Source organism: Halichoeres trimaculatus, unplaced genomic scaffold, assembly GCF_033239565.1.
Source record: "Halichoeres trimaculatus isolate MK-OKI-2021-1 unplaced genomic scaffold, fHalTri1.1 fHalTri1_scaffold_8, whole genome shotgun sequence".
Classification (NCBI taxonomy): domain Eukaryota; kingdom Metazoa; phylum Chordata; class Actinopteri; order Labriformes; family Labridae; genus Halichoeres; species Halichoeres trimaculatus.
In genome coordinates this window covers 38,114,312-38,127,112 of record NW_027437186.1, presented here as the reverse complement: position 1 = coordinate 38,127,112, position 12,801 = coordinate 38,114,312, and the positions used below count along the sequence as shown (strand labels likewise).

Genomic DNA, 12,801 nt, shown 5'->3' with positions numbered 1-12,801 from the left:
TTTTTTTGTAACATCTTTAGTTTATTAATTTTATTTTTATTTTTTATTTATTTATTTATTTTATTTATTTTATCTTTTCCTGAATTTCCCCTCTGGGATAAATAAATTATTTTCTTTCTTTTCTTTCTTATGCTGATGACCTGAAATATTTCTGGACATATTTTTTTATTTTTTACTATCTGCAAAAATTAATAAAAAAGATTTGGTAAAAAAAAAAAAAAAAGTTATAAGAAAAGTTCAGGGTGGGCCTAGGACCTTTGGATCCACCCATAACGCCACCCCTGGTTTAACCTAAGGTTGACAAATGACCATATTTCCTATTCACTTTCATTGCATAAAATACAATTGAAAAAAAATATGACACACACAAATAACAAATTAAATAAGAAATATTTTTTAAAAAAATGTATAATTATATTCAATTATTTATTATTTATGGCGGTTTGTATTTTATTTCATTTTCTTTTATTAATTTATTTTTTGAGAGGGGTGTTTCATCTCCCAATAATATGTGCCATATAACATATAAATAAAAAGCTGTTACTAATAAAATTCTTTGAATCTCACTTTATGTGGTTTCCAATAAATTGATGACCTAGTTATGTTTTCATTATAATGACTTGGATCTAAACAAAGGGGAATCCATGAATGTGAATAATACATGACCCAAATAAATAACTTTATTACTGTATCAGGAGGTCGTAACTATAACAGGAATGAGTCACAGCCTGACAGATGAAATGTGTTCTTATTTTACCGTCTTTACAACACATGCTGATGTGATTTATATGGTATCATATGAAGTTATTCATCTCCTTATTAATAACCACAAGTAAGAATCAAACACATAAAAACTCCTGCACTCACCTGACTTTATGGCAGACCTAAAGGAGCAGTTGTGGCTCAGCTGGTCTCTGTGCAAACATTGGTTAGTCCTGTATTAAAGCAGCTCTTCATCATATGATCCAATGAAATAAATCTTCTTCTTCTGGGCTCATTTTGCAGCTTTATTCGTGTAAATACCTACACTCTTTAATGCACTTGGGATTACAATCAGCCCGTTCAGTCAATAAGATAGTAATTACAAAAAGAGTCATATAAAGGATGACTAAACTTTACATGTGTCACTCTGGATAAAAAAGGACAAACGAGAATAAGACACAGTCACGTACGTATAAGAAGACACTGTAGTAAAGGCGGCCTGCTCTCTGTTTTGGTGTTAATATGGAATGACAGGATCAGAAACAGACAATAAATTCAGCAGCCTTGATTTAAATCATACCTCTGGACTAACGAGGAGATGAAACATGGAGAGTGAGCAGAATTTGTGGTCCTTATCAACTCAAGGCACTGAGGAATTTTACTCCAACATGTTTTTAAGAAGGTCCGACAGATGAAAGAAAGACAAACATCAATGTGGCCACTGGAGACAACATCTGAGTGAGCTGAGATAAAGTGTCCTGTCTCTAAATGCTCATAACGGACTGTACACACACATCATGATCACCAGAAAACTGAGGAGTCACATCCAAAAGCTGTAACTCAGAGCGGAGAGGGGGAGGTTATACCTGCAGCATTTTCCAGATAAGTGAGCTCAGAAGTTTGGTTGGTTCAGTCAGACAAACAGGCCGTAAAGAGCAGTAATCATAGCGTCATTACGACAGAGCCATGACACATCTGTGACGCAGGCCGCTCAGGCAGGAGGCGGCCTGGAGTTCAGACTTTGGTATGACCACAAACACATAAAAGAAAAATGTCCAGCATTTGTTACTAACAACACAGGAACACAGGAGCTCCGGCTGACGACACACACACACACACACACACAAACATCCAAACTTGACTTTTCTGTCCTTTCTAAGGCCACTGGAATAAATAGAGCTATGAGAGGAAACAGCGACTCGTCACCTTCGAGCGCCTGGTTTCATTCCCGTCTGTATTTTAGTGACTTACGTTTTGGACTCCGGCTTTGGCAGGCCTTATTGGAGGAATGACAACATCCCATTCTGCCCTTCAGCTAATGTGTCACCTGCACAGACTGCTGTTACAGGTCGACCATCTGGACAGGCTGGTTTCAGGCTGATTCAGTATTTTCAGGAGCTTTCAGACCTTAGAGAAAAGTTGTAAACAGTGGGGCTTGTCTGAGAACAAACGCAGTAACAGTCAGGAGTGTTCAGCTTGTTTCTCAGATCGTCTACAGGAGTGAAACAGTCTCAGGCCATCCTCCACACCAGCAGCTTATCTGACGGCTCAGGGTCCAGGGAGGTCTCCTGATCATGGTGGTCCCCTCTGGAGGTGTGTTTGCAGCTCTCTCTGTTGGTAATCTCTAAAGATAAGGCGTCTCATTGTAACGGATTGTCAAACACAGAGTCTGGTAGTACAGAGATCTTCAGCTTCTTCTCTGGCCAGCTGTACTCCTTTGGTAACTTTGTCTGAATCAGAAAGAGACGCATGAAGTCAAACAGGCAGGCAGATGAAGAAACTTTAAAAATATGTGAGGAAATAAAAGTTTGAGTCACCTCCTCACGAGTGTTGAGCTCCTGAATGTCCCCGAGCATCTGCTCTACAAACTCTTCAGTCAACAATATCTAAAGAAGGAGAGAAGAAGGTCAAATGAACGCTATAAACACTAAGTATCAGACAGAGTTTTGACACGGTGTGTGTGTTTACTTGAAGCCAGGGGCCATGAGCTGCATATGGATGCTCCTCAGTAGCAAAAGCGCCTTCAACTCCCGTCGACACGAAGGTAATGGCTGTGTCTCCGTTGATACTTTTGTAAGTGAAGTGTCTCCCATGAAGCAACCGGCCCCTGAAAGCAAAAAATACAGAACAACATGAACACAGGAGCTGCTGCTGCTGCGGTGATACATCTCCCTGTTTTTACCTTTAAGAATTATTTTACTGTTTAAGACAGATTCATCCTCAAGAAGAAAAACAATTTAAAAAACTCCAACATTTCAAAATATGATTCTGAAAGTGAAACCTGGTTTCTTTTTCTAACATTTGGTAGTTGTGGTACTTTCCTTGAGGAACTGCACACTCGGAAGTGACAAAATATTCAACAAGTAATGACAAAAAGATCTTATTCAGGGGTTTTAATATATTTCCATGTATCTGTAGGGTGGTAGCTAGAACAATTTATAGAACTGTACATGTGATGTCTTCATTTTTATTTTCGATGAATTTGCAAATATTTTTTAAAGTTTGAAATAAAAAAAAATGGCAAAATTTTAAACATTTTTGAAAAAATATAAAATAAATTTAAAAAAGTATAAAATAAAAAAAGTATTTTTTTTCTTATATTAAAAAAAACGCAAAATATTAACATTTTTTGAAAAATGTCAAATATTTTTTTAAAATTTTAAAAAACAAAAATTGCATTTAATATTTTTTCTAATATAAAAAAATGCAACATATTAAACATTTTTGAAAAATGTCAAATAAAAAAATTGCATTGAATATTTTTCTTATTTAAAAAAAATGCAAAATATTAAACATTTCAAAAAAATGTCAAAAAAAAAAAAAAATTAAATTATTTTTTTCTAGTATTAAAATAATTAAAACTTACACAAATGCAAAAATTAAAAACAGTGAAACATTAAAATAATGCAAAAATTTAAAATGAAAATTTGACTTTTAAAAATTGTACAAGTAGTGAAAAAGATAAATTAAAAATGATATTACTTGAAATTGATTACATATATTAATTGAATTTTTTGTTTGAATCGTCTTTTTTTGTTTTGTCCGTCAATGTGTTAATACATATAAAGCATGTATTTTACGTATTTTAAGCCGGCATTTTGTAAAACTTGAGGTTAGCCACAGGTGCATGGAAAGTTGGTGGGCTGTTGATGTTGTAGGAGGTGAAGTAGAGCGGTGGCAGGCTTTATTGACAGATGGGATGAAGATTTAGTTCAACTAAATGTTAACGCAGGATTTTATTTAGTGTCAGTGTCTTTAATCATCAATACCCTCTGGAAGAAAAATAACAATTCTTTATTTCAATAATATGTTTTAAAGCTACAAGGAGCCACTGCAGAGGAGTCACAGAGCCACAGGTTGAAGACCCTTGATCGTAGCTTTAAAGCCATTCAGATCACTTTAAATAGCTGCTGGCTGTGAAAAAAACCCATCTGACTTCCATTTATCAAACACTTTGAAGTTGCATCAAAGTGAAAGTAGGAGGAGTAAAATCAGACTTTGGGGCTGACTTGCCAAAAGCGCCTTTTAAACTTCTAAGAATCGAGTCATCTTCATTTTTGCTCTGATGATTTATAAAGACACGCTGCCACACCCACCCAACGGGAATGTTTGGATTATTTTTTATCAGTGTGCCGTAGGGACATTCCTGAAGAGTGAACGTGGAGCGCAGGCAGCACAGAGGCTGGTACGGTACCTCAGACAGAGCGGCAGCAGGGTTCCTGATTCCTGGTTGAATTTGAGATGAACGCTCTCCAGCTGTCGTGTTCGGACCAGCTCGTGAGGAACGATGGCCGCTGAGCTCTCACTCTCCAGGCTGTCCTTACGGCTCCTGGGAAACAGACAGAGAGGAGACAGCTTGGTAAAGCACAGGGTGTCTGATGTTTGATGGATGGTTGTTTCACCGATAGTGGTCACAGGAGGAGTCTAGAAACTAAAGGTGTGAAACGCTGACCAGTGAAGATGAGTGTGTGAGGTCTTGTGTATGGATGGGTTTCATATTTATATAAGCGCATGAATAAATCTGTAATTTTACTGTTGATGGCGGGTGAAATAAGAAAAACGCAGGGATCCCCAAAGTTCCTCAACTTCTGGAAAGTAAAATCCTTTGAGCAGGGACTTTTCAGGGAGTGGATCAACAACCTGAACTAAATATAGACCCTGGTTCCTTCTATCAAAATTCTGGGTTCCTCAAAAGATCCCTGGTTCCTGGGGAAAGTTCCTGCTGTGGAGGAACTCCTGTTGCACTATTTGCAGGTACCTCACAACCTCTGTTCCCACACTTCCTGTCTCTCTAGCTGTCCCATCAAATCAAGGCTACTAGCTAAAAACTATGGGGTTATATTTGAGCCATCAGAAACTGAATTTGAATTAAAATATTGAATTTGTAAAGCATGGTGTGTAATGGAATTTAATGTTTTGAAATTGAACTTATTTTTTTAATTGAATTAATTTTTTTAATTGAACTTGAATTTGTATTTTGCCTATGAAAATTCAACTCTTTTTATACTTTAATTCAACTTTTTTTTTCAACTTAAAATTCAAAAACACAGAATTCAATTTCAATTCACAAAAAGCAGATTCAGCTTTAAAATTCAATTTCACTTCAGAGCGACACGACCATGTGTCCGTGAATCTGTGCTCGATTAGTCTCCCTAAAGGCACAAGATGGCGTAATGGTCGTGTCATTTTAAAGCTGAATCTGCTTTTTGTGAATTGAAATTGAATTTTGTGTTTTTGAATTTTAAGTTTTAAAAATAGTTGAATTAAAGTATTAAAAAAAGTTGAATTTTCATAGGCAAAATACAAATTCAAGTTCAATTTAAAAAATTAATTCAATTAAAAAAATAAGTTCAATTTCAAAACATTGAATTCCATTACACACCATGCTTTTTCAAATTCAATATTTTAATTCAAATTCAGTTTCCGATGGCACAAAGCAGCTCCTATTTACTCAAAAACGAGACAAATTTTAAAAAAATGGAGAAATAAAAACTGGAAAAAGAGTGGAAACAGGGAAATGTGGGAATGGCCGTGTCTGGAAAAAAAGCGCCTGAATGTGCCCAGACAGCTCCGCTCTGATGCTACCTGACGTAGCAGAGGGGGTAAAACCTTCTGCAGAAAAAGCCACACATTAGTGACACGCCTCTTTTTGACGCTGGCAGCTGTGACACGGTGGTGATAGTGGTTCAGTTTCACTGTGAGTCACTGCACATGTTGCAGGGCTCTCTCCTGGTGAAAAGCGTGTGCTGAGCTGAGCCCGTGTTAGCGTGTGAGCTGCTGTGTGGGAGGAACACTCACTGAGGTCTCTCATGGCCCGGCCTCTGGCTGCTGATGGGTGGTAGCGCGGCCTTGCTGTTAAACTCCAGTCCTTTCCTCAGAGTCTCCCTGATCTGCTCCGTGTCTGTCAACACACAGACAGAGATCGGCGTGGAGTTATCCCATCATGCACCGCTGACAGCATGAAACCAGAGCTCCTCTGTACAGACTGGTTAGCCGTTCTTGGATCTGCTTTGTCTTTATTTAAAGACTTGGCGTACCTTTGTCTGAGAGCCTGCGCGGCTGTGAGCCTATGCAGATGGAGCGGCTGTCCTCCTCATCCTCTGGCGGCCGACTCAGATCGTCCCACACACACTTAGCGCTGACCCCACTCAGGTTGGAGCCCTCTGTCTCAATCCCCTGATCCACTCTCTCCTGCTTGGATGAGCAAGAAATATACGCAATCATTAACACTAGCTCACATAAAACCAACACATGTTTCACATTTTCTGATGGGAAAAGAGGCTGCAACAAACAATTTATGGGCCAACAGGGGGTGCTAAGTTAATATAATGGGCTCTTTTATCCACTTATATCTTTTATATGTGGAAAATCAGTTTGTCTCAGTGCACGTTGTTTAACTCTTCATAATCCAGCTCAACATTTTCACCCTCCTCTCCTTTCTCTACAACTTGATTTCTGATTGAATTCAACTATTTACTGAATAATTCTTTGTGTGATTAATAAAAGCTCTGGAGCACAAAAGGCAGACTTGTTCATGCATCATTTTAAGAGCACAGAAGTTAGCAGCTAATAAATCTCAGATACCCCACAGCGTGAATTAAACATGGAGCTGAACTCAATAAAGCCTTACTTGTAAGTGTGGATCAATGTCAAAAATGGTCTCTCCTCTCCTCATGTCCGTGATAAGCCAGGGGCCACCAGCTCTGTGCAGAGAAAACCATCAGCGTTACTCCCACACATCAGTCAGACACACCAAGTTAATGCATAAATAATTAACTGTGTTATTTCCTGGATGCTACACGACACGTTAATCTGACTGGACTGGACAAACTTTACACTGAGGTAGCTTTAATGTAACTTTCTGTTTCAGCAAAGGGAGGAAAAGTAAACACTGTTACAGCGACAATGAAGTTATTTTCATTTGATTTGCTACAAATGGAAACAGGTCTGGTCCATGTCTACTTTTACACCAACACAAGGCCAAAAAGAGACGAAAGCACAGGCTTTGTGTTTTTCTGATTCGACCAGGACGAGAACTAGGGATGGGAATCGATGAGAAATGCTTCAATCCATCGATATCGTTAGCCTTTGTGCTTAACGATCCCCTTATCAGTTCTTTACATTGTGACGGAGCCACCGGGCCTTACGTCGACTAGTCTGCTGCAGCTAGCTTAGCTTAGCAGTTAGCTAACGTTTCCCAAGAAAACTCTGATTCAGGATTTTCAGCTTGAAGTTTTCCTGAAGAACTGACTTCATAAAGAAATGTTCATCACTCTCTCTCAGGAGATTCATATTCAGTACATTAGAAATGGTACAAACCACGTAATGTATAAAGGAAGCTGCATTGTTATGCTAGTAGTTAGCATACATCAGTATAACTTTTGCTGCAGAATGGAATTTCAACTTTCATCACAGAAACATATCACATCAACTCTTTGTAAAAAATACTGAGAGTTTCAAATGTCAAAAGCTAACAGGCTAATGAAAGGCTAATGGCTGACGGAAAGGTTCCAAACAACTTAAACCATTGCTATAACCACTTTGAGACACTACATGGCCTACTTGAATTATTAATATATTACAACACAGAACATCAACGTCACATTGTGTGAAATTTTGACCTGTTTCTGTTTAATTATGCCCAGAAATATCCAGACTCAGGGACCAATTACATTTTATTCACTTACAGTATAAACTCAACTAAATGTTGTTGACACAGAAAACCTGTAAAGATACTTTTTGTACCAAGAAAATTCACAACAGGAGTTGATAAGGGAATCGATAAAGACTCAGATCGATAACCAGAACAGATAAGGGCATCGGTATTGACAAAATCTTATCAATTCCCATCCCTAACGAGAACAGCGCCCAGTTTGGACTTACACTTTGACCCCACGCATCAGCTCCAGGATACCCTGTCCGTTCCACTGCTGAGCCGCCTGGAGCTCCTCCGTACAAACACCTACGATCTGAAAGAGAAATACACGAGGAGGGTTGGTCTCCAATCTTCATTTCTGTGCATCTGTTAATTTCATTTTTAAATCAGGCTGCAGGCGGCCAAGGATCGAATCCTAACCTCACTTTCACCCTGCTCCCTGCCCTATCCACCGTCCTGAACTCTCCAAATAAAGGCATAGAAATCTGGGACATAACTCAAAAAATCTCTTTATTGCACTGACTTAATTTGCCAATCTTAGGTGAAATATGTCGTGCAGATGTTTGCAGGTTTCATAACTGTCTTCCATCATCATCATCGCTGATATTAAATCACAGAGTTTTCTAAACATCATCTGCTCCACGCTGGTCTGTGTTTTGTCAAAATAATCAGTTCAAACTCTGTAACACTCTCTTACGGTTAAAGCAGCCAAAACTTCCTCAGAGTGCTTCTTGAGAAATTACTGACATCATATTCAACTTCTGGACTCACCTGGAGAAAGCTCAGTGTGCCGAACGGCGTCTGAATTGGTTGCATCTGTGGGTCCTCTGTTAGCAACATATGCTGGATGCGAGATTCACTGTTGTCCAGCGGGCTGTGCCACGATACGTGGTCACCGCTACAAAATGTATTTTCTGCATGAGAGAACAAAAAGGACACGTTCATTTTTCAGTAAAACGCTGCCAAGAATTCTGTTTGTCACCAGCGTTTGTCTGCAGAGGGCATTTCCAGCTGCCGGAGGAAGGGAACCGCTCTTTTTCCATTGTTCATTCAGCTCAGACACTCCAACGAAAAGTTACATCAACAGGAAAAGAGGGAAACAATCCACAAGACTGAGTCAGAGGGAGAAGAGGGAGCCCAAAATGTGACATGAGAAACATAAATACTACATTTCCATGTAAGGAATGTGTCTGCTTGGGAGGTAACATGTACCAAATCCAGATTTGCTGTAGGAGAAAAGCGAGGGGAGGGGGGGGAGATGGCCAGGAATCAGCATCGACTCTGCTCAGGAGCCCGGCCCACCCACGCGCAAATTGACCCCAGCTGGATAGCAGAGAAGTGCTGGTTAGTGAAGAGGGGAGAGCAGCCTTCTTCTCTTTCCTCATGGCTTTTAAACACCCCCCCCTTTCTCAACTACACTTTCTTTAGACGCTGAACACACGGATGAATGATTTAAAACACCTCGCACTGGAGAATACACCCACAGAGCAAAAAAACACACTCCAGCAATGTTCCTGTTTACCATTTTAATAGACTATTTTCACAACTGTAAAGGGTAAGAAAGGGGAAATTAGACTTCCTGTCAATACCCAGAGCTCCAACTAACACAAACACAATGTGCGCTTAACAAAAACCTGCTGCCTGAAGCAGCTCCTCTATCTCGCATGTATAAATAGATGACTGGAATATCAAGTCACCTTTATAAAGAACACATTATTCACAGTTCGAAAGATCTGACAAGGCGGCATGGCAACAGTGGCCAAGAGGGAGCTGTTCAAACAGAGCCCAGGCAGATAAATCAGTAACTGAACTACACACACACTGTGACTGAATCAAAACAAAACTTTTGCTTTCCGACACCTTTAGATGTGGGATGCAAAGCTTGATTAATCAATACCTCTTTGGTTTTTCCTCAACATCACAGAAAAGCAGCCTTAAATCAGTACAGTCTGAATCTTTGTGTCACCAAAATATGTTTACCTTACTTACTTTAGAAGGAGATTCAACAACTTTGAGATAATAAATGAGATAAAACATATTAATACCACTTATTTCTCAAGGTTACGTTGCTCTTACCTGACTGGAACACATAGCGCGCCAAGCCTTGCATGAGCTCAGCTGGCCAGGTCGGTGGTGCCGTCTCCCCAACCTCTCTCTTAAGTCTAAAGGTGAGCTCAAAGCCAAATCCACTGGGTCCATCTGCCCCCGTGAATCTACGTAAGGAGTCAGGTGAAATTAGGATTAGTTATTACTGTCTTTTACCATCTTTTAATGTCTTTTATCTCTATCTTATTTTGTTTTACTATTTGTTTTTCTTTACCTTCTTTTACTCCTTTTCGTTACTTTATTAACAGTATTATGTGCTATAAATTATGATTTTAACTTTTTAATGGTTCACTTTTTTAAACTCTTTTAAAGATAATTTTTAGACCTTTTTAATTGCCTTAACTCTTGCTCGTGTTTATTACTGTATTTTATCTTCGCCACCATTTTTTATTATTTTGTAATTTGATCATCATTGTTCATTTCATCTTTTTTATATTTTCTGACCTGATTTCTGCTTTCATCCCTTTTTTTATTCTGTTTCCTATTCTTACTGATTTTATGTTTTTTTATGTTTGGTCCTCATGGTCTCTTTTTAGGCTGCATGGTTCTTGTATTGTCTGGGTTCCTATAAAGTACTATAAATTATGGAAAGGACCTTTTCACTAGAGCCAGACCGATATGGTATTTTTGGGGACGATGTCGATACCGATACTGGGGGCAAAAAGAAGCCGATATCCGATATATCAACTGATATATGTAATAAATTCATTGATAAACACAGGATATATACTGTATATGAACACACATTATTACTAGATATTAAAAAGTTCCATCTTTCATTTAATGCATGGGACTAAACTAGATTTTAAGTAACAATGTCGCTGCTTTCAAAACATGCAATAAATACAATTACAACAAAATACATTGAAACATTTTCAAAAATTATTTCAACCAAAACAATAACTTGTGAATTTATAAGCGCAGGTTCATCCTGCATGGCGTTATGAAGTGAGACGCTGTGTAGTAGCCTTAATCAGTCGGGCTCTACTTTTCACCTCATGTCTTTTTACATTGTCTCTCTCTGTTAGTCTTGATTTAAGCTGTGCTTTTTGTTTTTACTTTATTGTGCTCATTGTTTGTTTGTGTTTTATTATTTTGTGCTGAATGCTTGTCAAAGCACTTTGTAAACTATGTTTTTAAAAGTGCTATACAAATAAAATTATTATTATTATTAAGGTTATACCTCATTTATACAACACATAAAGGACATGAAGATCAGTTCCTGTCAAAACAAACAGTAGGGAGTAAACTAATAAAGGGTAATTAGTTTGAAACTTAGCAAGGGGTCTCTTAGTCTTTGCATAAGTCTTTGTTATTTAAATATAAGGGATGCTAAAGAGGCTTAAAGTGGTGTTGTTTGTTGTTTCTTCCATATTAAGTCAAAGAAAGACAAATAAAAAATATAAAACAGTAATACAAACTGGTAATAATACAGTTGTTACATAAGCCTACTTACTCATGAACTCTATTATCTCCATACAAATCACTCAGGCCAAAGCTGACATAGTGCCAGTGCTCCTGGATGTCCTGAGCTGGGCAGCCCATACTCCTGTACATGCTGATGTAGTCTAACGGGTCTGGTCCCCCTAACCTGTGGGATACATGAAATGAAAACATGAGTAATGTCCAAAAATAAAAGCTTTTGTTGTCACTAAACTTTCCTGACCCACAGCACAGGAGAGCTAGCTTAGCTGGAGGGTCTGGACATGTAAACATCACTACAGCACATGAATATGTAAATTAACAACATTTATATGTTTAAATCACAATTGTCTGAGCTAGAATAGTTTGAATTGTTTCCTAAAATTCCCATAAAACAAAGCAACAGTGAGTTACAGTACAGCCCCTGTTTGAAGTTAGCTGGGATGTTAGCTTAGCATCTGAGCTCTCTGTTTATTAAACCGCTGTTCATGACTTCACAAACTTTGTCTACATCGGTAAAGTACATGTAGGTGTATCAGCCCGACCAAAACGAAATGAGGCACCTACCAGTATTTAACAATAGCTGTTACTTGAAGCGGGTTAGCCTGTTCGGGGTACAGTCGCCGGCATTCCCCGTAGATAGCCTGCAGTCCAGGGGGAAACAGCGGCACCAGCCCGTGGGCTTGAGCACCACTGGTAGGCCGTACCTCATCCATGCGTAGGCCTCGAACAAATCCGGGTATTGTATAAAAGACAACGGGTGTGCAGTTGTCTTCTCCTTTTCACTAAATGTTCAACAAAAAAGTAAAAATCTTAGGTCATAAAACTTTTCCTGTAGTACTCCTGAGAAAATAAACACAGGGTTTAACCAGTTCGTTGTGCCACACTCGGCAGGGACACAGCCTGTTGCTCATCCCTCTGGAAAAAAAGCTGCCTTCCGATTGGTTGGAATCGAACAATGGCGTCAGTGAGTGACAGCTTTGATAACCAATGAAGAACAAGATTGCTAGTTCGATGAGATTTGTAATTGGTTATGATTGGTAGATACTCTGATAATCAAGCCCTCAAAGTTTCTGAGGGCCAAATGCTGAATAATGGAGCAAATGGGTCTTTGAAGGGAAGTAAGAAGTGAAAAGTTAAAGTGAGAAGTGAAAATAGCAATTTTAAGATGCAAGCGTGTCTATTTTCAGCTCTGAATATGACAGGCAAATTAAAATTACAGAATTATTACTCAACAACTTTTCTCATTTTTAACCATTTTTTTTATTTTTGAGCATATGGTTTGATCAAAGAGGAGATTATTTGAATAAATGTCACATTTTGCCTTGATGCGTTGACCATACATGGATTCAAGAGGAAAAAATAAATGTATCACATTTTACAATCTGCCAAATTTTATTGCTAATAAAGTTTTT

At 38.4% G+C, this 12,801-nt stretch overlaps 1 protein-coding gene across 2 annotated transcripts; it reads right to left on the bottom strand.

Annotated features, from left to right (window-relative positions):
• Window positions 1-751: 751 nt before the first annotated feature.
• Window positions 752-12,350, bottom strand: sufu (suppressor of fused homolog (Drosophila)). 2 transcript variants are annotated; one of them, XM_074676502.1, is made up of 12 exons: window positions 11,954-12,350; window positions 11,421-11,555; window positions 9,935-10,071; window positions 8,630-8,772; window positions 8,086-8,171; window positions 6,833-6,905; window positions 6,240-6,393; window positions 6,001-6,103; window positions 4,397-4,531; window positions 2,671-2,809; window positions 2,520-2,588; window positions 752-2,432 (listed from the first exon to the last, which is right to left on the bottom strand). In XM_074676502.1, exons 1-12 carry the CDS (start codon window positions 12,100-12,102, stop codon window positions 2,343-2,345), a joined length of 1,413 nt encoding a protein of 470 aa, XP_074532603.1. In that variant the 5' UTR covers window positions 12,103-12,350; the 3' UTR covers window positions 752-2,342. The 2 variants fall into 2 exon arrangements, with proteins under 2 accessions (XP_074532603.1, XP_074532602.1); XM_074676501.1 differs by having other exon boundaries at window positions 753-2,432; window positions 6,240-6,396.
• Window positions 12,351-12,801: the final 451 nt, after the last annotated feature.